Source organism: Nesoenas mayeri (assembly GCF_963082525.1).
Source record: "Nesoenas mayeri genome assembly, chromosome: 16".
Lineage (NCBI taxonomy): Eukaryota > Metazoa > Chordata > Aves > Columbiformes > Columbidae > Nesoenas > Nesoenas mayeri.
In genome coordinates, this window is record NC_137562.1 from 11,453,572 (window position 1) to 11,476,325 (window position 22,754).

Consider the following 22,754-nt stretch of genomic DNA (forward strand, 5'->3'; position numbering starts at 1 on the left):
TTAACCGAGCCTCCCTTGTTCCCTGCGCCCCTCCGCTCCCTCGGGCGGCCACGGGAGGGCTCACGGCAGTGCCCCGTGCTCGCAGTGCCCCGCCCCCATGACCGGCTGTGACCGCCCGGGGCTCATGCAGAGCAGCTTTCCCTACAGCCGCGCGGGGCGCTGCGCCCTGGGCTGGCGGGAACACTGGGGCGGCGCCGCGGCTGCGCACGACACTCCCCGGAGCGAGCGCGAAGCCCCGGCCGCGCCTCCTCCGGCCGCACCGCCCGCCCCAGCCCCGCCCCCGGACGTGCGTCTACACGCGGCGGAAGGGGCGGTGCGCTGGCGGGACAGCCGCGTGCGGGCGGGCGGAAGCGGCGGCAGCCGCGCGTAGCAACTTCCGGCGGAGCGGGCGGCGGTCGGCGCGGGAGCGCTCGCAGCCGCAGCCATGGTGAGCCGGGCGCTCCGGGGGGCGGCGGGGCGGGCCCGGCCCGCGGGGTAACGGCGCTCTCTTGCAGACGGTGGGAAAGAGCAGCAAGATGCTGCAGCACATCGACTACCGCATGCGGTGCATCCTGCAGGACGGGCGCGTCTTCATCGGCACCTTCAAGGCCTTCGACAAGCACATGAACCTCATCCTCTGCGACTGCGACGAGTTCCGCAAGATCAAGTGAGCGGCGCGGCCCCCCCGGCTCCGCTCCCCGGGCGCTGCCGCTCCCGCTGCGGCGTTGGCCGCGGAGCCGCCCGGGCCGCTGCCCCAGCGTCAGAAACAGTTTGGTTTGAGCCTCGGTAGCCAAATCTCCAGGCTACCGAGACTCAAGGTGTACTTAGTTCCAATCCTCCCCTAATAACCAAAATACACCTTTATGTGGTGCCAACACCGTCACTTAAAGGGTGATGCACCACGGAGACAAGAAATATCTTGTGTTTGAGCTTGTCTGTGCGCTCAGTTTGAGGCGTACAAAGATGAAGGTTTGCGGTAGTTTCTCTCTGGGGCAGTCCCGTCGTGTATTCTATTACAGATTCAAAAGGCAGCGTTGATATTTTTTTTCTATCTCTTGCAATGTTTTCTTTCTCACTAGACCTAAAAATTCAAAACAGCCAGAGCGGGAAGAGAAACGAGTCCTTGGTCTCGTGTTGCTGCGAGGAGAAAACCTGGTGTCCATGACAGTGGAAGGGCCACCTCCAAAAGATGTAAGGAGAATGAGCACGGAGCTAAGGAGAGAGGATGCTTGATAAACCTTCCTCTTTGTAGGAAAATGCTACAGCAGTGTTGTCCTGGCCTTCCAGATGCTGTTATGTCTGGGTCCAAATCATTTCACTGAAGTTCTGATTCCTTTGTGGGGTTGGACATTAAGTGGAGAAAGGGGGGCAGTGGCTGTCCCTAGAACTGGGGACTTTGTTCTGATAGATCTTTCTTTTGGGGGGATCTGTTTTCAGACTGGAATTGCCCGAGTGCCTCTGGCCGGAGCTGCTGGAGGACCTGGCGTTGGGCGAGCAGCCGGGAGGGGCGTGCCGGCCGGGGCACCCATGCCGCAGGCCCCAGCAGGACTAGCTGGCCCGGTCCGAGGAGTGGGGGGACCGTCCCAACAGGTGAGACACTGTAAACCGTTAGAAAGAGTTGTCTGGTATATTCTGAGGTCACTTTTAATTCTTTGTACCAACGTGATGCAAGAAAACTGGTGGAGTGGAAGAACTGTTATCCTAGTTTCTGTTGCCAGGGAGTTTGAGTCCATGAGGCTTGTTTGGTACTAGATTCCCCTGGGAACTCTGTCTTTTTTTGGGTAGAAGAGGCTTAAAAAGTGCAGCTTCTTGCACAGAATTTGAGTGGTATCCACTGAACTGTGTTATAGGTTTGTAGCATCAATTAATACATTAAGAGGAGACCAGTGTTATTTTCTGAAGAGATAATGATTTAAATCTTGTTTATTTTTTAGTTATTAATGTCAAGCGGATGTGCTCTTTCCCTGTGAACATATTTCTTCTGTTTACAGGTGATGACACCTCAAGGTCGTGGAACAGTGGCAGCGGCTGCCGCAGCAGCTACCGCAAGCATAGCGGGAGCCCCGACTCAGTACACACCGGGGCGCGGTGGCCCACCGCCCCCCATGAGCAGGGGAGCACCCCCACCAGGTAGGAGTTACTCTACAGAGTAGGGCAGCAATGGGCTTGGGTTATGTGGCAAAATTTGTGATCAAAAGGCATTTATTCAAGTCTGCTGAAGCTTTGGTATTATAGAACATTATTCACTATCCAACCAGCGCTTTGAACCTCCAGCAGGATTTACATGCTTGTTCTCTCTCTGCTGAAGGGATGATGGGACCCCCCCCGGGCATGAGGCCGCCCATGGGCCCACCGATGGGCATGCCCCCTGGCCGCGGCGCTCCCATGGGGATGCCCCCGCCAGGCATGAGACCACCGCCCCCAGGAATGAGAGGTAAGTAGAGCTTATTTTAAACACCTAGAAGCTGTAAGGAGCCATAACATAAATGAAATGTTTGAGGGGTGATATGTTTCAATGCCTCCCCTAGATATACTAGTTGTCAGTAAAGACCTCAGTGCCAAAAAAGGGCCCTGAGACCACTTGAGGATGGCAAAAAGTCTTTCTGGTTTAGTTCTTGCTTCCTCATCAACTCTTCCCTTTATCTCCAGGACCCCCTCCACCTGGCATGCGCCCACCAAGGCCATAAGATATTCTATACCGTACCTTTCAACTGTGAGAAGACTGATTAAGGAGATATACCAAGCAGTACCACCTGTCAAAACTTTGCTATGTATATTTTATATTTACTGCTTGTAAAGTTTGCCTCTTTTTAATAAAGTTGGAAAACCCAGTACTTGGAGTCACTGCTGTACCAGTCTGCTTCAGGAGTGACCTTTCACTGCTGCACTTTGGTCACCCCAGAATAACAGGTTTGAAGCAAAAAGCTCAATTAAGTATTGACAGCTCAGATGGAAACAGCTGGTGTGGACCACTTAGGTCTATATTGGTTTGTGTTCCTTACAGGAATTAAAGCAGATCAATGAAATCCAGCAAGGCTGGTGAAAAAAGTGGGGATTGGAGAGATGGTAAAAATTCAAAGAAAGAATTTACCATTTTAATAAAATTAAGTATGGTTTACTGATCAGAATTCTCCCTGCTTTACTCAGAGTGGAGCAAGTGCAGTGGTGCCTGTAACTAGGCGTCGTGATCTCTGATGCTCTGCATTACTGCTGTAAACCTGCTCTGTCTTTATAGGTGGAGCTGCAAAGCCAGGATGGGCAAACCCATCATTAATTGCATACAATAATGTAAAACCACCTGCATTCTGGTTGTAGTCTACCCTTCTTGCCTCATTTGACAGCTGCTTTCTTTTCAGTTAGGAGAAAGCTGTCTGACCCCCACCTCCCCCTTCCTTGTCACTCTTGCCTCTGAAGCCACCTTTGTGGCAGGTAGCCTGAAAATCTTTCCGTATTTTAGAATTAGGCTTTCACCCGTAGATATCCTTTTCAGCCATATGAATTACTCAAGATAATGGAAGTACATCAACAAAACAATAAGCATTCTCCAGTTTGTACACTAAAGACAACTTTACCTACATGTACTAAAAGTATAATACAAAGATGTAATAGTTGCTCTAGCTATCTTATAAAACAACAAACTTGTTAGAAAAAAAATCAGTCCTTTATTGCATGGGCTGTTGAAGATGTTTTCATACAGACTCTTCAACTAGGTATTAATGAACATCCCAAAGTTATTCCAGAATGTGAAGAAAAACTGCTCAATTTTACTGAAGTTTTCTCGTCGCAGTACAAAGAAATCCAGGTCCTGAGAGAGCGTCTGAAACGTCTGCTTTGTCCAAATCGCCCGTTTTGTAATTGCCAACAATTCTTACTTTCTCTTGTACCTGAAAGATAAGATATTTGAAATGACATTGCATCAGCCGAGCTCTCAATGGCAGGGAAGGAACAGCACTGAGCATTCTCTGGGCAGTGCCGTCCCAAGCCCAGCAGTGTGCTATTCAAGGCAGCATCCTTGACTGCATCAGACCTGCAGTAGGAGGGTGACCTACTGCATAACCAACAAACTTTTTAGCAAGGACCTTTAAACAATCATAAGATGGGGAAAAGCTGGGGGGGAACAAAACAACAAAAAAAAACCCCAAACCAACAAAAAACAAACCCCAACCGAAACAATAAACCATGAATAAGAAAGCGAAGGGAGCTATACCTGGACTTGGATTTGAAGTTTCCTCCTTTCCTATGCTGGGCCATCCCCAAGCGTTTTCTATCTTCAAATGATGGTCTTTTTAAGAGAGAGGGGAGGGGTGGAGGTAAGACAAAAAACCACCGAAGTACATCAATAGCACAGGTACTTCCTGCAAGAATCTCTGCTCTTTCCCCCAAAATCAAACTATCCCAAAGTCCAGAGATGCAAAAAAACCCCCACCAACTAAAGCCTGGGCTGATGTATTACTACTGAGACATTACCCAGCACGATACTGCTTCAGAGCCTTCCTGCTTGTGTTGGTGAGCTCTTCGTCAAACACTGACTGCTTCTTCTTCCGCTTGGGGCCTAACACAGAGACAACAGTCAGAGCACTGGCTGCAAAGAGGCCACAGCATCATCTTGTTTACTAGAGCTCGGAAGCCTCAAGCACAGAATTAGCCTGACAATGATTCTCTGCAATCATAAAAAGCAACTGACATAAGGTAAGTCAGCTGTAAAACAAGTCTCCACCTGCTGGCACTGCTGCTGGCTCCTCTTCTGGCAAGGCTCTGGCGCGCTTTGCTCGGCGATTCCTTTTTGCCAACCGCTCAGCATACATTTGAGATTTCAAGATTTCAAACTGTGACCTCTCCTCTGCCTGGAAGGCATTAAAATGCAAGTTTACAGCAATGTGAGGTTGTGCTAAGGGAAAACTAACCCAGTCCACCCAGGGTCCCACTTGACCATAAATGTACTCACCGTCATTTGGACTTTTTTCTGTCTGTCCTGCATAAATTTCTTCCTTTTCTTTTTGCCTCGTAATGCTAGGTCGAACTCCTGCAGGGCTTTAGCCACTAGAGAGACAAAGAGAAACACAAAATGAAGAACCTCTTACTAGAAAGTCCATTTGCAGCTATGGCGTTTAACAAGGCAGCAGCATCGCGACTCACATTTCTCTTTCTTCCTCTCCTCACGGGTCTGGAACCAGCTCCGCTCCAAGCTCTCACCCCCAGTCTCTTGTTTTCCTGTCTCCAGCTGCTTCTTTGCCCTATTGATCTGTGATAATTCAGGCAAGAAGTGAGCTCATAGTGGCTTAGAAACAGCTCTCTCTTCAGTTTCTAAAGTAGGCAGCTTAAGTACATTAGGGTAACCTCCTTACACACTATATCTACTCCAGATCCTAAAAAAAAAGGTTAAAAAACCCTCTAAAAATAACACCCTTACCTGAGCCTCTGACTGCTGCATCTCGCGTTCCTCACGCTCCAAGCACAGAACTGCATACACATCTTTCTCTAGATTCTCAATCTTCTCTCGAAATTTTAGTATGACATCTGAAAACAATAGCGTGTGGACATCAGAAGCAGCTCACGTGAAGTCCATCTTGTTTTTCAGCACCTCTTTTAGTGTCCCTCTGTACCATGATCCTCCCCACCTACTGCTCTCCTGCTTTTTACCTCAGCAAAGTACATACCTTGGGGGAGAATTCTGGCTTTCACTGGTGTTTTGGCACTCTTCACAATTTCCTTCAGCATCTTGCGCTCTTCCTCACCCACCAGTGAAACTGAACGACCAGCCCTGCCTGCTCTTGCTGTCCGACCCACTCGATGAACGTAGTGTTTGGTGGTGTTGGGCATGGTAAAATTGATTACCTGGAACAGAAACAGTGTTAGTAGGGAGAACAACATTAAAGGACTCATTAAAAGCTCAGTACTGCAAATAAATACTCACTGTTTTAACACCTTCAATATCAAGTCCACGTGCAGCCACATCTGTAGCTACCAGAATATCAATCTGTTCATCCTTAAAGCGCCTGAGCAGAGACAGCAAACGCATTAGCAATCAATAACAGCAGTCCCCTTTTGCCCTGAAACTTCCAACCCCTAACTTCTTTTTTGCCTGTGACTGCCAACTAAGCCTGTTAATACCTGAGCGCTTCCAGCCGCTGTGCCTGGGAGAGGTTCCCGTGAAGCTCCCCGACGCGCAGACCCATCAGCCCGAGCAGGATGTGCATGCGATGAGCTTGCTTCTTGGTCTGGGTGAAAAGCATCACATGGTCTGGGAAGGTTCGTGTCAGTAGAGCTGAAAGAGAGTCCCCTCAGGAGCCTGCTTCGTGGCCACCGACCGATTGCAGCTTTTCTTTGCTCGTCACTAACCTGACACAATGGCCTCACGGTCCCCCTCTCGGTTGGGTCTGATCCGGATAAATTCCTGCCGCAGGAAAGGGGCAACATCCGTGTTGCTGTTCACGAAAATTCGGACGGGATTTTTCAGGGAGACAGAAGCCAAATCTTTGACCTACCAAAACAGGTTAAGGAAAAAAAGTCCACGTAATCTCTGGTAAAAGGCTAGGTAAGCTTCTGTCCAACTTTCTGCCTCCAGCAGCCTGTCCTACCTCCTCTGTCATCGTGGCAGAGAAAAGCATTGTCTGACGGTGGTTGGAGCACAATCTGATTACTTCCTTCATCTGTTCCTCAAAGTATTCATCCAGCATCCTATACAGGACAAAAACAGCAAGGGAAGGTGGCTAAGCCAAGAAATATTACATAAGGCAGGGCAACCAAGACTACCCTATAACCTGGGAAAAGGAAAGCAGAAAACTACCATCTCATTCTTCACTGCTGTCCTGCTTAGCCTACCTGTCTGCCTCATCCAAAATCAGCACCTCAATACTGCTCAGGTGGAAAGAAGGGCAGTTGTGGAGATGGTCGATCAGTCGCCCAGGAGTGGCAATAAGAATGTCTGGCCCAGAGCGCAGAGCTGCTTCCTGAGTCTTCACATCCAGGCCGCCTGAAAGAGCCAACACAGGCTGCTGACTCCCTGAGCAGGTTCAGCAGGGTGCACACTGCCCAAGGAACAGAAAACATCTCAGATTAATAACACATTCACAATTAGAAGTGATCCCACCTTGGTTTTTTTTCCTCAGAAGCCAACAAACAAAAAATACAGCACGGTATTGGAAAGTGAGATTTTAAACCTTAGCACACCTACTAGAAGCACGCCTGAAATAACCGTGCAGCCTCCAGTTTTACAACACAGAATTCCCAGTTCTGTATAGCAGTTTTCTGTGAGCTGCACAGTTACTCACCTACAGCAAGGCAAGTTGTGACACTGCTGAACTGTGCCAGCTGTTTTGTAACAGAGTGCACCTGAATACCCAGTTCTCGTGTTGGCACCAGGACCAATACTCGTGTTATTGGAGCTTGACGAGGTTTGTAAATCAGACGCTCAAGGACAGGCAAGATGAAGGCAGCTGTTTTACCTAAGGAAGCAAATCAAGAAGAATTATCAGTTATTGTGAATAGCTAATTCTCGTTATCTCCTGTGCCCTGCTCAACACCCTACCTGTCCCAGTGGCAGCACAGGCACAAATATCCTTCCCCAGAAGACCCACTGGGATACAAGCCTTCTGAATTGGGGTTGGTTGCTTGAAGCCAAGAGCTGTGATGGCCTACAAAGGAGATACAGCTATTAAACCACAAAGATGATGAAGGGACTGGAGCACCTCACACATTGTGTGTCCAAAGAAGAGCAATGAAGCTCGTGGAGGGTTTAAAGCACAAGTCTTCTGGGGAGCGGCTGAGGAAATTGGGGTTGTTTAGTCTGGAGAAAAGGAGGCTGAGGGGAGACCTTATCACTCTCTACAACTACCTGAAAGGCCTTGTAGCAACCTATTGGGGGTTGGTCTCTTCTCCGAAGTAATAAGCAGCAGGACAAGAGGAAATGGCCACAAGTTGCAGCAGGGGAGGTTTAGATGAGATATAAGGAAAAATTCCTTCATTGAAAGGGTTGTCAAGCATTGGAACGGGCTGCCCCAGAGAGGGGTTGACTCGCCATCCCTGGAGGTATTTAAAAGACATCTAGATGTGGCACTTAGGGACAAGGTATAGGAGTGAACTTAGCAGAGCTAGGTTAGTGGTCAGACTTGATGATCTTAAATGTCTCTTCCAGCCTAAATGGTTCTATGATATGAGAAAAGACTGACACGAGCTGGGACTGTCTGGCCTAGAGAAGACTTCGGCAGGATCTTATCCATGTACATAAACACCTAAAGGAGGGTGAAAAGAGGGCAAAGCCGGGCTCTGTTCAGTGGTGCCCAGTGCCCAGTGGCAATGGGAACAACCTGAAACACTTTTTCACCATGAGGGTGACTGAGTGCTGGCACAGGTTGCCCTAAGAGGCTCCTAAAGTACTGTCACACTAGCATGCATGTGATTTCCTCCTCAGAGAGGCTGAATAGGAGTTTGACAGATCTGACTGGTGGAGGGGAGGCTGTACAACATTCTTCAGAGGAACATATGTAATAACTAAACCAGGGAAATACCTTTAGCAAAGGTCGTGAAAGATTCATGTCCTGGAATGACAAGTTATCATCATATTGAGAGGCATCTTCAAAAAAGTTCTCTGCTTCCTAGGAACAGCAACAACAAAACAACACAGGTGGCAGCACAACATGTTATCAAAGGGCTCTGGGATCTTGTTTGAACTACAGTTTTCTAACCAAAGTCAAATCCCTCCAGAAGAAATGCTGGAGAATGACTCAGTATCATTCTGTGCAACACTCACCACTTCTCCCTTTTTCGATTTCCTCCGTTCCTTCACTTTGACTGTATCTGCAGAGACAAATACAACAGAAATTAACAAGCACAACGAGATATAGCGACTACCTTCTTCTCACACCTTTTGCTCTGAGTTATTGAGGGAGAGGCCTCAGAAACAAGTACAGGCATGCAATGGAGTAAAATACCATGGAAATATCCTTCCTCAGGGACAAGTTCAACTAAAGTACTATGGCTACTGCTCAAAATAAGCTTGACCAACATCAGAAGGAATGTTGCAGAACAAAGACAACAAAAATAAGAGGTTCTTGTCCACTCCCAGCAAGGCTTCACTACAGACTGTTCTGCAGTGAGCCAACGGTCTGCCAGATTCTCGCTCCTGACCATCTCTCTGTGTACTGCTAATACCTGCTTTTGTGAAGATAGTTTCATCATCCAATGAATACTGAGACTCCACATCTTCTTGTTCTTCATCCCTACTAAAATCCTCACACCCTCCCTTTTTGGTTTGATTATCCTCAGTCTCCGCATCTTCATCTTTCACTTTTGCTTGTTTAGCTTCTCTTTCCTAGAAAAATACGTGGGTTTTTTTAAGTTTTAAAAAGAAAAGAATAAAAAGAAACAAAGTGAGATCACAAAATGAGCTTTTGTTTATCATTATTATGAGCCCATTCATGGATCCGTGATTGTGCATGACTTTAAGCATTAACAGTTCTGCATTCTCATCGGTTCGGCAATGAAACAGGTGTGGCTGCAAACCCAGTCAAGGTGATGAAAACTGGACAAGAGCCACCATGTGTGCTCACAGTAAAGGCCAGTCGTCCCCAGCCCTGTGAGCAGCAGATTGGGGGGGCACTGTCCCCTCTGCTGAGACCCCCCTGCAGTGCTGGTCCAGCTCTGCGTCCTCAGCACAGGACACACATGGACCTGCTGGAGAGGGGCCAGAGGAGCCACCGACATGATCCGAGGCTGGAACAGCTCTGCTGGGGGACAGGCTGAGAGAGTTGGGGTGTTCAGATGGAGAAGAGAAGCTCCAGGGAGACCTTAGTGTGGCCTTCCAGTGCTCAAAAGGGGCCCATTAAAAAGATGGGGATGGACTTTTCAGCAGGACCTGTTGCGATAGGACAAGGGGTGATGGTTTTAAACTAAAGGAGGGAGATTCAGGCTGGACATGAGGAAGGAATTGCTGCCCCTGAGGGTGGTGAGAGCCTGGCCCAGGTTCCCAGAGAGGTGGTGGATGAACCATCCCTGGAGACACCCCAGGCCAGGCTGGACGGGGTCTGAGCACCCTGAGCAGGGGCAGCGCGGCAGGAGCCCACACCACACCAGGCTTTTCAGTAGCGAGAAAGACTCTGACCTGGAACTTCCTTTTCTGCCTCACTTTCTCAATCTTCTCATCCAGCGTCGTGGCTGCTCTCTGGGCAGGGAAAGAGAAGAGTGGAGCTGCAGGAGGGCCCAGGACCGAGCGGAGGCCGCAGCCCCAGCCCGGCCCCAGGCCCGGCCTCACCTTTCCGCGGAGCTGCCGTAGCGCCTCCGCCCAGGTGCCTTCCCCGCCGGCCTCCGCCTCACCGAAGACGAAGGCAGCGCTGAAGTCCCCGCCCGCGGGGCCCCGCCGCCTGGGGCCCGGCGCCCGGCGCAGCTCCTGTGGTAACACGAGCGATGAGAACCGCGGGACGGCCCGACGGGACCGGGCCGCCTCGGCCCAGCGCGATCCGACCCGACCCGGCCACGGCGCAGGCAAGAAATCCCGCCCAGCCCCACCTCCTCATCCTCAGAGCCCCCAGACTCCGGGTCTTCGGGCCCCGCGTCCCCCTCGGCGATCGTGCCCACCAGCCCCAGGCGCTGCAGCATGGCCGGGCCGTTCCCCCGGAACCGTGCGCCGCCGCGTGACCGGGGGCGGGGACTGGCGCTTGTGGGCGGGGACTGGCGCTTGTGGGCGGGGCGGCGGTTGGTCCCGCCCCTGGGCGGAGCGGAGCCGAAAGCGGTAGTGCCGGGGCAGCCGGTATCGGAGCGGGGGCGAGAGGTGGCGTGCGGGGCTCGCTGCCCGGCGGTGACGGCCGGTACCGAGGGGCTGGGGTCGGGTGATGCCTGACGGGGCCGGAGGAAGGCGGGAGTGCCGATTCCCTGGGAGCGGGCCGGGGCCCCGGGATGGCGGGGGACGCTGCCCCCGGGGCCAGGGGGGAAAGGGGGCGATGCCGCCGGGAGTGGGGCTGGAAGAAGGCGGGGGTGCTGCTCCCCGGGAGTGGGCTGGGGCTCTGAGCGTGTGCGGGGCGCTGCCCGCCGGGACCGGGGGAGGCTGGGCGGCGCTGCCCGCCGGTGTCGGGGAGGGGCGAGGTCGACGGGGCGGGCTTTGCGGGGAACTGGAAAGTGAAACTTGCGACGGGGCGGGCTTTGCGGGGAACTGGAAGGTGAAACTTGCGGCGGGGCGGGCCCTGCGGCTCCCGGGCGGTGCGGGAGCGCAGCAGCGCCGAGCCCGACAGCGCTTGGTTTTGTGCAGGAGCGGAGCAGCCGCCGGTGCCCCGGGAGCTGCGAGGCGACAAGGAGGAGTTACCGGGCCGAGCGATGGAGGGTGCCGGCGAGAAGCTCTGGTCCCGTCGGCCCCGAGCTGCGGGGAGAGGTGCGGGCTGCCTGGGGAATGCGGGGCAGAAGGCTGGGGAAGCCCTGGGGGGTGGTGCTGGTGCCGGGGGACCCACTCCTTCCCTGTCCGTATATGCTGAAATTTCCTCTCAAGCCTAAATTCCAGCGTTTCCTCACTTGCCCCGGAGTCTGGTTGGAGCGATGCAGTAATCTGTTTGCTGTTTCTGCTAGTACATTTACTGTTTCTGCTGGTCTTCAGCACTTCCCTAAACGTTCTGTTAATAGCGTAGCAGAAGCTATATGGTTTACGCTTCCTGCTACTCTGAGAGGCTGGACTTTGTTTGCTTCTGTGTTCTAACTGTGCTATGTATAGTCAAAGTCAGCTGCTCCTGCCTTTGTCATTGTTGCAGTTCTGGGCAGGAAGCTTCACCTTTGGCCTTTCTTAATTTTGCTTTGTGTTCTGTGGAGAAAGGTTTAGGTTTTTAGTGTTTTCATGGCTTAAAAGTTTGAGTGAACTCTAGGTATGGCTCTCTTTAGCCATGAGAAAGTCTGGGAGCAAATATAACAGTAGTTTTTGAACTTGATGCCAAATGTCTAAAATATGCTGAATATCAGCTCATGTGTTGGTGTTGGGAAGTGTGTTAATGTGGTCGATTTATAATTAAGCAGAGTCTTTTTATTTATTTATTTATTTATTTTAAGGGCACACCGATCATTTGGATACTGGCTTTATACGAAGAGGCAGAAACAGAACAAATAATCTGTCAAGCCAGGCAGCTCAGCTGGGGGAAAGCCCCAAAGCCAGTGACTACACTCTTCCACCTGGGCAAAGAGAGGAGAGATGCGATCGTGGGAGGGTTCCTCGATCAGGCAATGATAAACCTAGAAACCAAGGTGGGCAGGCCAACAGCGGAGCCAAAGGACAGTGGAACAAACAGGAGAATGAGGGAAGGAGAGTGAGGCATCAAGGTGGACAAGTACATGAGAGGTCCAAAGGACCCTGGAATGAACAAGAAAATGAAGGAAGGGGAAGAAGGTATCAAGATGGACAAACACGTGAGAGGGCTAGAGGACCCTGGAATGTGCAAGAAAATGAAGGTAGGAGAAGGACCTATCAGGGCTCCCAGGAAGGAGCTAGAGAGCTCAGGAATGGTCAGGAAAATGAAGGCAGGGGAAAGAGGATGCAACCTCAGGAGAATCCTCATTTCTACCAGAACCCTACCCCAGGTGGTGCCCAGCTCAGTAAGCAGCCTCAGCAAGTCAAAAGGATTGGCTATAAATTCCTAGAAAGTCTCCTCCAGAAAGACCCTTCAGAAATTGTCATCACACTTGCTTCCAGTTTGGGTTTGAAGGAACTTCTTTCCCAAACCGCTATGAAACCCAGTTTCCTTCAGCTCATTTGCCAGGTGCTTCGGAAAGCATGCAGCTCCCGAATGGACAGGCAGAGTATCCAGCAGCTTCTTGGAGTGGTGAAGGAGTCCAACTTTCTCAAGATTTGTCTGCCACAGTATGTGTCTGACATGATGACAGAAGCAGTCCCTGCTGTACGTCACCAGTACCCTGTGCACATTAGCAACATCATTTCACTTCTTCAGGACCTGATCAGTATTTTCCCAGCCAGCTCTGTGCAGAACATCTCCATTCTCTTGGCAGTCTTGCCAGCATCCATAAATACCCTGAGAGCGTCTGGTGTGGACATCACAGAAGAAATGGAGAACAATCTCAATAAAGTCCAGATGCTCATGCAGCATCTGCAGGAGAAGAGACGTGAAGGCACACTGAGGGCTGATAACTATACTCTTCTGCAGCCTCAGACTGATGGTCAAGAAGAAACTTATCGTACAATGACCATTTATCCGACGTATAATGAGATCCACCACGATGAGAAACCCTTTCTACGTCCCAATATTGTTAGTGGAAGATATGAGAGCACCAGCATTTATCTCGACACCCATTTCCGGCTTTTGAGAGAAGACTTCATAAGGCCTTTAAGGGAAGGTATCCTGGAGCTTTTGCAGAGCTTTGAGGACAAAGGTTTGAGAAAAAAAAGATTTGATGATATCAGGATTTACTTTGACACACGGATTATTAGACCTCTCTGTTCCCCCAGTGGTATTGTTTACAAGATCCAGTTTGACGTAAAGCCACTAAAGTTTGTACGATGGCAGAATTCCAAACGGTTACTATATGGGTCCTTGGTCTGCTTGTCCAAAGATCACTTTGAGACATGCCTTTTTGCTGCTGTTTCTAATCGTGATAATGCAGAGGTTGCTAATGGGATTGTGCAGCTATGTTTTAATGCACAGAGCCAGGCACTGCTGGCAGAGGTTCAGCCCTCAGACTCCTTCCTCATGGTAGAGACAACTGCCTACTTTGAGGCCTACCGGCATGTGCTAGAAGGGTTACAGGAGATCCAGGAGGAAGATATCCCATTCCAGAAGTACATTGTGGAATGTGATGCGCAGGTAAAGAGCCCAGCATACCTGACAATGGATACTGCCTACAACTTTGCACCCTTGATGAAAGATCCCCTGCCAGATGAAGAGAGGTACACTGATGGCTTGAGAATGCAAAGTGTCCAAGTTCTAGATCCCAAGCAGTGGCCTTCAATGGAAGCCTTGGGCTTAGATGAGTCTCAGATGCAGGCGTTGAGTCTTGCACTCACCAAGGAGCTGGCTATTATCCAAGGACCTCCTGGGACTGGTGAGAAACATTTGCTTTAATTCTCTGTCATTTAAGGAGTTCTCCTTGACTTCACCATTTAGGGAGATTAACTTCAGAGAAAGCCAGGTGTACTGTCTCCAGAGCTTTAGTCCCAAGCCTAACTGAGGCTTGAGTAACCCAGTTAGCATGAGCTGTGGAGAAGAAGATTAAAATATCCTCGAATACCCATATCTGATCTCATGCATTGCCGGCTTACTTGCAAGTAGACACCAACTGCGCTGTTGGCTCTGCTCGTGTATTGGATTGAAAAAGTACCATGATAACATGGTACTTCTTGCTGTACAACAGTCCTATTTGTCTTTATAGCACATTAGAACCTTGGGAGTGTTCAGCCATGATCCCCTGTCTGAATAAAACATTACAAGGTTAACTGTAATAGCTTCAAACGGTACCTGAACTCAACGAGCATTACTGCTTGCATTCCGCTAGTATGTGGATGTTTCATGTGCAGCCAAATTTCTTGTATGAAGCCAATGCCAGAGTGGGCTGGGGGATGCAGTGGCAGAGGAAGCCCTGGATCCAGAGTGTTAACCAGAAAACAACGTTCTTGTCGAGCATAGCCTTGTCAAACTACAGGCCAGAAAGACAGTGTCATACTATTTCATCACATTTTGCAAACTAGTTGCCTCTGGGGTCAGCTTTCTGGGCACAGACTTGCAACCTAGAAGGAAGTTTTCTATCTGGTTTTGATGATTCCTGTGTTTCAAGACACCTCGTAGAGGGTGGATTACCTTTTTCTGATTCTGAGCTTGTTTTGCAGGGAAGACTTATGTGGGTTTGAAGATTGTTGAGGCTCTCTTGACAAACAAGCACGTGTGGCAAAGCACTATCCAGAAGTCTCCCATCCTTATAGTCTGCTACACTAACCATGCACTGGATCAGTTCTTGGAAGGTAAGAGTACCTGATAAGTCTGATGGAGGATCAGGTGTAACTCTTAGTCTGCTCATCTTCTGGCATGATGACCTGCCCTTTTGGCTTTTTCTAGTGACTCTAGCCCCATTGACATATGCAGTAAGAAAACTTCACTCAGACCAATCCAATGAAGCATCTTCAGACAAAGGGTGTTCTCCCTACCCCTTGTCCTACTGCAAAAAACTGAGCTTGCCTCTTTAGTACTAATATTTCTATTTCATTCCCAGGAATATACACATTCCAAAAGAATGGAATGGTTCGTGTTGGAGGCAGAAGTAGCAGTGAGGTCCTGAAGCAATTCACCTTGAGGGAGCTGAGGAAGAAGTGTGGATTCCGACACAACTTGCCAATGCATCTCCGCAGAGCCTATGTGAATGTATGTGTGAACTTCACTGGAGATGATGGGACTGGGTCTCCTGTGGGCTGGAGGAGTTAACTAAACTTGCTCCACACCTGTTCTTTCACCTTGTCTTACGCTGAAGTCAGACTCTTAATTCTTCTGACCTTGTTCACTTTATCAGTTTCTTGTCCTGCTGTTTCTGAAGTTTATTTCTCTGAGTATGATGATGCCTCCCTTCTCTTTGTTACACGTAGATAACCAGTGAGATGAAACAGGCTGAGCAGAAGCTCCTTGAAGGAGCAAAGCACTTAGAGTGCACAACATACGGAGTTCTGCATGAGCGCCACTTGGAAGCATTCATTGCACCCCAGCACTGGAACAGTCTGATGTATGGCGTGGTAAGAGAGGTCCCTTTCTTCTGGATCAAGCAGTCCCAATGTACGCTTACTGCCCTTTCTGCTAATAAGTCTGAGGTTCCCCCAAGCACACTTCTTGGCATTATTTGGCTACTAAGAAAGTGAAGGAGAGAACAGCAAGCTGTGGCAGCAGTCTACACCAGGCAGAGGCTTTAAATTTTGCTCCTTTAAACTAGAGTTGCTAAGTGATCTTTATCAGCGTAACAATACGAATGCCCAAATGAAAGCTTCTTAAACTGCTTGGGCATCATCCTAAGACTCTAAAGTGTAATAGGCCTGGCTGATTTGACTTTCCTTATATTAGGATGATGAGGAATTTCACTACAGTGCTTCAAAACACTCAATGATTCTGGAGTGGCTGGGCCTTGGTGTAACTGTCTTCACCCAGACTGCGGCAGAGAACACAGGGGCTGATGATCCAGGTAAAAAAAAGCAAACACAACCATAGAGATTTTTTTTAAGCAGTGCTGTGTACCAGAAGAGAGACACTGCTGCTTCACAGACACTGAAAGTTGCATGATACTGTAAGGCTGTAGAAAGAAGATGAATGTTAATTTCCACATAGTGCTGAGTACTGCACTGTGATTCTGCTGGAGTGGCTGTGGCTTACGGCATGTGGCTGGTGACTCTCACAGGTGGCCAGCAGGACAGAGAGAGAGACTGGGAAGGTGGAGCAGAAGAGGAGCTTTTGGAGATTGCAGAGGAGGCTGACCTGATTCAAGCTGACAGAGTGATTGAGGATGAAGAGGCAGCAAAGCCTCAGGGAAGGAAGGAGGAAGAGCACAGAACTGTTCATGAACTAGCCAGCATGCTGTTGGCTATGAAGCTGGAGGACCAAGAAGGAACAGCTCAACCACAACAGAAGACTATGGAGTGGGAGGTAACTATGGGCACTAGCATGCTCTGGCCTTGCTTGACTGTGTAAAGAATAACATGGGGATGCTACATATACAGAATACAGAAGAATCTTTGTGCTGTAACAGCTTATTGGGGAGCTTTTTTTCTGCAGATAACTGCTGCCCAGAGGAAGAAACTGAAACAGAAGATGAAGGTTGAGCTCCGTAAACTGAGTGCAATGACAGAGTTAGAGGCCAAGGCTATTCAGGATTTGTGGCAACTTGACCTCAGCTCCCGCTGGAGGCTTTACAGGTGACAGAGCTATTTTGCAGGGTCTGTCGGGCATTTCCTAGGACTGTTCCAGCTTGCAAACTCGTTCTGTCAAGCCACAGTGTTTCTGTCCGTGACTGTTCAGCTCCTTCTTTGAACATGCTTTTTCTTTACCTTCCCTGCATTGCACAGGCAGTGCTGTCATCTCCACTGTGTGTGTTCAGGACTAAGTACATGAGCTAATAATCCCTCACCCAAAAGAGAGAGAGGAAGTTTTGAACTGAATCCACTCAGAACTTCTGGATCACTATCCTGTGTCCCTTGCTGTGTGTGATAATGACGTTTTCTTCTCAGGCTTTGGCTGCAGACCTATCAGCGGGCTATTCGACAGAGGATTCTGCAGCACGAGCAGCAGTATCAGGCAGCAGCAGAAAGGCTGACAGAACTGAGGCTGCAGGAGGATCTCTGCATTCTCAAGGAGGCCCAAATTGTGGGGATGACAACTACAGGTGCATAGCAGTTGGGAAGCACACCAGTATTGCACTGTATCCAGTAATGGTTAAAGGCCCTTGTTTCCAGAAGATTAGTATCACATGCTGCTTGACAGCCTTGGTCAGGCTCTGCATTAATCTATGCCTGTACCTAATCTGTAATCTGTACCTAATCCCTGACTCCCTTGGCAAATGTGGCTATTGTGTGAGTTGTCAGTTAACTGCATGAGCAGTTTCTGTGTACTCTTGCACTCCCTCCATCTCGAGCAGCATTCCTCTAATAGAAATGCTCCACTTCTTGTGTGTGAGTAAAGCACAGCTAATATCTGCACTGCTATCCCCACAACACCTTCTGGTGATGGGAGTGTATAGCTCATTGTAATATGACTGTTTGGAGAGACAATTTTAGGTTTATTTACATGTGTTGATCAATGTAGTAAGTAGGTATCTCTTGTCTGAAGAGGGGTTCGGGAAAGGCCGGAGGCAGGCATCGGACTCTAATCCCCACCTGCCTTCCCTGGTAACTTTTAATGTAGAAGCCATTCTTGGTGTGGTGCTGGTTTAAAGTTCAAAAAGCTGAGTTTTAAAATGGGGAATCTTGGGAAGAACCCCAGTCTTTTATGGGACACAGCCTACTCCCCTCCCTGAAAATTCTTTATGTAAATATATTCTGCTAAGGTTGATCTTCTGTCCTTGCTCAGGTGCTGCAAAATACCGTCAGATCTTGCAAAAAGTAGAGCCGCGAATAGTCATTGTAGAAGAGGCAGCAGAGGTGCTTGAGGCTCACACCATTACTACTCTGAGTAAAGCTTGCCAGCATCTCATCCTCATTGGAGATCACCAGCAGGTAACATCCCTGAGTAATGCCTCTAATTGTTGTGCAAATGAACTAGAAGCTTTTAAGCAAACACCATGTGTGAAAGGTTGCCAGGACTTACTGCTCCCCAGCTTCCACAGGTACCACAGGGCCTGTCTCCTGTAATTTTAGAGTACAGCTTCTGTGGGACCTGTCTTTCCATTAACCAAAGAATTTTTACATGTACTTGTATCCACCTCAGTTGTGACTATATCTGACTTTGATACCCGGCACTTCTGCAGGGATCCAGTGCCTGACGTTTCTATGGGGAACCAGTGACAGAAAAAGAGATGAGTGAAAAGGCTTGCTAATACATAGGAAAGTGCTAAAACATGGATCTCCTGTCCCTTCTCTTTCAGCTGCGGCCTAGTGCAAATGTATACGACCTGGCCAAGAACTTCAACCTGGAAGTCTCTCTCTTTGAACGGCTGGTGAAAGTCGATTTCCCCTTTGTCTGTCTGAAATACCAAGTGAGGAAGAGCTATAAAATCTCCATTGCATTTGCATTTAGGTTGTTTGAAGTTTGTAGTACACTTAAGTTTATATTTCTATTCAGAGCAGCCTAAAAGAAAAGAATGTGCTATTTAATTCCCAAGAAGAATAGTAAGAGCTGCCAAACTGCCTCAGTCTTCCAGTATATTTCTGTTACTCTGCAGCACTGTGGTTCCCACATGTTTTAGTGCAGTGAACATGCTTTATTGTGGCATCTGAAACTTCCAGAACTCTGGAGACTGACAGCACAAGTCTTCTCAGGCTGCTTCTTGCTAAATTGCTATAATTATCTACCTTGGTGCCTGGAGAAGTTAATTCTACCTCCAGCAGTCCTGTATTAAAACTACCCGGAGGAGGTCATGTAGTGGTTAGGATGAGGTGCTGGCTTTTGTTATCTATAACAGTGTTCTTAGATTTGCTCTGAAACCAGCGTTCTTATTACAACAACTTTGCCAAATTATTTTATCAAAGATACTCTGCTACCCCCCTGTAATTGCTGGTGGTGGCAGTGATGGGGAGGGTGGGGACTGGGCAGTGCTCCCTTCTTAGTGGAAAGTCGCTCTTGTCCTCTATTCAGCCAGTCCGTACAGTGGAACAATAGAATATGGACTGGGAAATATACGGTGCACCTTCCTCAGAACTGATCCAGCTTTGTGTTTCAGCACCGCATGCGTCCTGAAATTGCCCAGCTTCTCAGTCCACATATATACCAGGAGCTGGAGAACCATCCCTCTGTCCTGACCTATGAGAACATAAAGGTGAGTTTTTGGCAACCCAAACAATTGCTTTTGTCCCCGGTTACTGGCTAAAACGACTTTCTGTAAAATAAAGTGTTCAAGGATTTCAAATTCTTAAATCAAGTACAATTATTGAAACGTATACCTGAATCAAGGAAGTATGTGTTAGAGAATTAGGCAAGTAATTTGTAGTTCTTCTGGCATTAGAGATGGTGGACACTGGAAATGGATCCAGTGCTGATGACTTTAAAAGAATGATGAAAAATGGAAGAGGGACCAAAAGAATTGTAGGATTTTAAAAGCTGGGAAGAAATCTTAAATGAAAGACTTGAAGTATAATATGTGAAACTCCAGCATAAGATAGGTGACTTGATTACTGGAGCCTTCCTTGCTTGGGTTCTCTGGGCATTTTACCTATACACAACATCTGCAAAAAAGATCTATTCAGCTTAAAAGTATAAAGCAATCACTCTTTTCTATAACCTGAAAGGGAATAGTAGAAACAACTCTGAAAAGACAGGGAATAAAATAATCCACAGGAACTGACTTCATATTAGGATACCGAAATGTCACTAATGGGCTGAAATGTGAGTAATAAGTTTAAATTCCTGTCTGATGAACAAGTTATGGAAATCTAGGAGGCAATTCACCTCAGCATGCAGTAACTGCATATTGCAGTGCTCTCCTGAAGAGTCCTCCCGTCAGTGGATAATCAGGGACATGGAAACAGGCTGCAGTGACAGAAGCTACAAGTGTGTCTGATATGCCTTTCTCTTGTTTCAGGGGGTTTTATCTAACCTCTTCTTTGTGGAACATGACTTCCCTGAGCAAGAAATCCAGGAAGGGAAAAGCCATCAGAACCCACATGAGGCCCAGTTTGTAGTGGAACTGTGCAAATACTTCTTGTGTCAGGATTATCTACCTTCTCAGATCACCATTCTCACTACTTACACTGGACAGCTTTTCTGCCTGCGTAAGCTCATGCCAGCCAAGATCTTTGCAGGTGTGAAGGTTCATGTAGTAGACAAGTATCAGGGGGAGGAGAATGATATTATTCTGCTGTCACTTGTGCGGAGCAACAAAGAGGAGAGAACTGGGTTCTTACAGATCCCTAATCGGATATGCGTAGCATTATCCAGAGCTAAGAAAGGGCTGTATTGCATTGGAAATATGAGAATGCTTGGCAAGGTTCCTCTCTGGAGCAAGATCATTCACACCCTTCGTGAGAAAGGTTACATTGGCCCCTCATTGATGCTTTCCTGTCAAAACCACCCTGAAACCAAGACACTGGTATCTACAGCAGCAGACTTCAGCAAAGTCCCAGAAGGAGGCTGTAGTCGTCCCTGTGAATGCAGGTTGAGTTGTGGGCATGTTTGCACAAGGGCATGTCACCCCTATGACACACAGCACAAAGAATATCAGTGTCTGAAGCCTTGTCAGAAGGTGCTCTGTGCAGATGGGCACCGCTGCCTGCGCTTGTGTTATGAGCCCTGCGGCCCATGCATGGTGAGAGTAGAGAAGACTATTTCAAAGTGTGGGCACCTGCAGATGGTGCCATGTTCTACTCCAGACAGTGAGTTTATTTGCCAAGAGCCTTGCCAGAAAAAGTTGAACTGCGGGCACACGTGCAAAAAATTATGTGGGCAGGAATGCACTACGTGGTGTCCCGAACTGGTCGCAGTCACCCTGAAATGTGGCCACAAGCAGAAAGTTAAATGCTGGATCACTGAGGAGATGAAACGTGGGAAGCCTGTGGAATGTAAGACCAAGTGTTCTGCTACACTGGAGTGTGGTCATGTGTGCTCAGGTTCCTGTCATACCTGCTTTGAAGGGAGATTTCATAAGCCATGTAACAGCCCGTGCAAGCGCTTCTTGGTCTGTGCTCACAAGTGTCAGCAGCCCTGTACCACAGAATGTCCTCCCTGTCAGCTGCCATGTCAGAACCACTGCGTCCACAGCAGGTGTCAAAAGAAATGTGGAGAGCTCTGTTTTCCATGTGCTGAGCCATGCGAGTGGCAGTGCCAGCACTACCAGTGTACCAATCTTTGCTCTGAGCCATGCAACAGGCCTCGCTGCAACGTGCCATGTGCTAAGCTGCTGCGCTGTGGTCATCCTTGTGTTGGATTGTGTGGAGAGCCATGCCCACAGAAGTGCCTTATTTGTGACCGTGAGGAACTCACCCAGATCTTTTTTGGCTTTGAAGATGATGCAGATGCTCGATTTGTACAGCTTGAAGACTGTGGCCATGTCTTTGAGTCCCAGGGCCTTGACCATTATATGGATGAAGATAATGAAGTTATTAAGCTTAAGGTATGCCCTATCTGTCAGACACCTATCAGAAAGAATTTGAGGTATGGTACTGTTGTGAAAAGGCGTCTGGATGAGATAGAAAAGGTGAAAGAGAAAATCCAAGGCCCAGCACAGGAAATTGAGTCTAGCAGGCGAAGACTGCAGGCTGCACTGACGGGGAATGCTGTTCTGCAGAGGAATCTACCCATTAAGTACCTCATGTTAGAAGATAAACTAAAAGCTTCTGATCTCTCGACAAAGAGTATCGGGCTAATTGAGAACCAGCTTAACTTCTACAACCGTATAGCGGACCTAACCAGTTCTATGAGCAAAATTGATGCAAGCGAGAGGCAAGGCCTGAGAAAGCGGCTGGATGAAGTCCAGGAGTGGCTGGATAAACCGCGCCTCAGTTTCACAGGACAGGAGCTCTCTGACCTGCAGGCTGAGCTCCAGAGACTGACCTATTTGCTGAGCCTCTTGTCGAGATGCAACGGTGCGAGTGCGAGGATCACACCAGCGCTCGCAGCAGAGATTGCTGGTACACGCAAGGTCCTGGAGCAGACAAAGAAATTCACGGGGGAGGATGAGGCTGCAGTGAAGACGGCCCTGGCCAGGCTGAGCTCGGCCCTGCCCAGCTCCGGGCTGGGCATCTCAGAGGCTGAGCGGGTGCAGATTGTCGGAGCTATTGGCTGTCCCCGTGGCCACTGGTTCAAGTGCCGAAACGGGCATATCTACGTGATCGGGGAGTGCGGGGGAGCGATGGAGCGGAGCCGCTGCCCCGAGTGCGGGGCGCCCATCGGGGGCACCAGCCACACCCTGGACAGCAGCAACAGCCTCGCCTCCGAGATGGACGGGGCGACCCACGCGGCCTGGTCCGAGACGGCCAACAACCTGCTCAACTTCGAGGAGCTGCAGCGGCTGCTGTAGCGGCGTCCCCGGCCGCTGTACCGCTGTCCCCGGCCGCTGTACCGCTGTCCCCGGCCGCTGTACCGGAGCCGTCCCCCGCCGCAGCCAATAAAGTGTCGCTAAGCCGGAACGCCTCGTCTGTCGGGCGGGGCACGGGCGGGCCGGAAGGGGCGGGGCACGGGCGG

At 49.2% G+C, this 22,754-nt stretch overlaps 3 protein-coding genes across 3 annotated transcripts; 2 read left to right on the plus strand and 1 right to left on the minus strand.

Moving 5' to 3' along the window:
• The first annotated feature begins 280 nt into the window (after positions 1-280).
• SNRPB (small nuclear ribonucleoprotein polypeptides B and B1) lies at positions 281-2,810 on the plus strand. Its single transcript, XM_080354657.1, has 7 exons — positions 281-427; positions 495-646; positions 1,059-1,170; positions 1,417-1,569; positions 1,971-2,109; positions 2,288-2,413; positions 2,629-2,810. The coding sequence occupies exons 1-7, from the start codon at positions 425-427 to the stop codon at positions 2,664-2,666; spliced, it is 723 nt and encodes a 240-aa protein (XP_080210783.1). The 5' UTR covers positions 281-424; the 3' UTR covers positions 2,667-2,810.
• Positions 2,811-3,580: 770 nt separating this feature from the next.
• Positions 3,581-10,602, minus strand: DDX27 (DEAD-box helicase 27). The gene is made up of 21 exons (XM_080354762.1): positions 10,483-10,602; positions 10,229-10,363; positions 10,079-10,138; positions 9,130-9,289; positions 8,729-8,775; positions 8,487-8,573; positions 7,508-7,613; positions 7,251-7,424; positions 6,802-6,952; positions 6,558-6,657; positions 6,319-6,460; positions 6,091-6,244; positions 5,894-5,975; positions 5,637-5,814; positions 5,390-5,496; positions 5,116-5,221; positions 4,925-5,019; positions 4,697-4,823; positions 4,447-4,531; positions 4,187-4,261; positions 3,581-3,863 (listed from the first exon to the last, which is right to left on the minus strand). The coding sequence occupies exons 1-21, from the start codon at positions 10,570-10,572 to the stop codon at positions 3,848-3,850; spliced, it is 2,277 nt and encodes a 758-aa protein (XP_080210888.1). The 5' UTR covers positions 10,573-10,602; the 3' UTR covers positions 3,581-3,847.
• Positions 10,603-10,708: 106 nt separating this feature from the next.
• ZNFX1 (zinc finger NFX1-type containing 1) lies at positions 10,709-22,694 on the plus strand. The gene is made up of 14 exons (XM_080354786.1): positions 10,709-10,781; positions 11,219-11,338; positions 12,001-14,001; positions 14,783-14,914; positions 15,163-15,311; positions 15,530-15,673; positions 15,996-16,113; positions 16,327-16,571; positions 16,701-16,840; positions 17,153-17,307; positions 17,991-18,136; positions 18,505-18,615; positions 19,300-19,395; positions 20,158-22,694. The coding sequence occupies exons 2-14, from the start codon at positions 11,284-11,286 to the stop codon at positions 22,588-22,590; spliced, it is 5,925 nt and encodes a 1,974-aa protein (XP_080210912.1). The 5' UTR covers positions 10,709-10,781; positions 11,219-11,283; the 3' UTR covers positions 22,591-22,694.
• Positions 22,695-22,754: the final 60 nt, after the last annotated feature.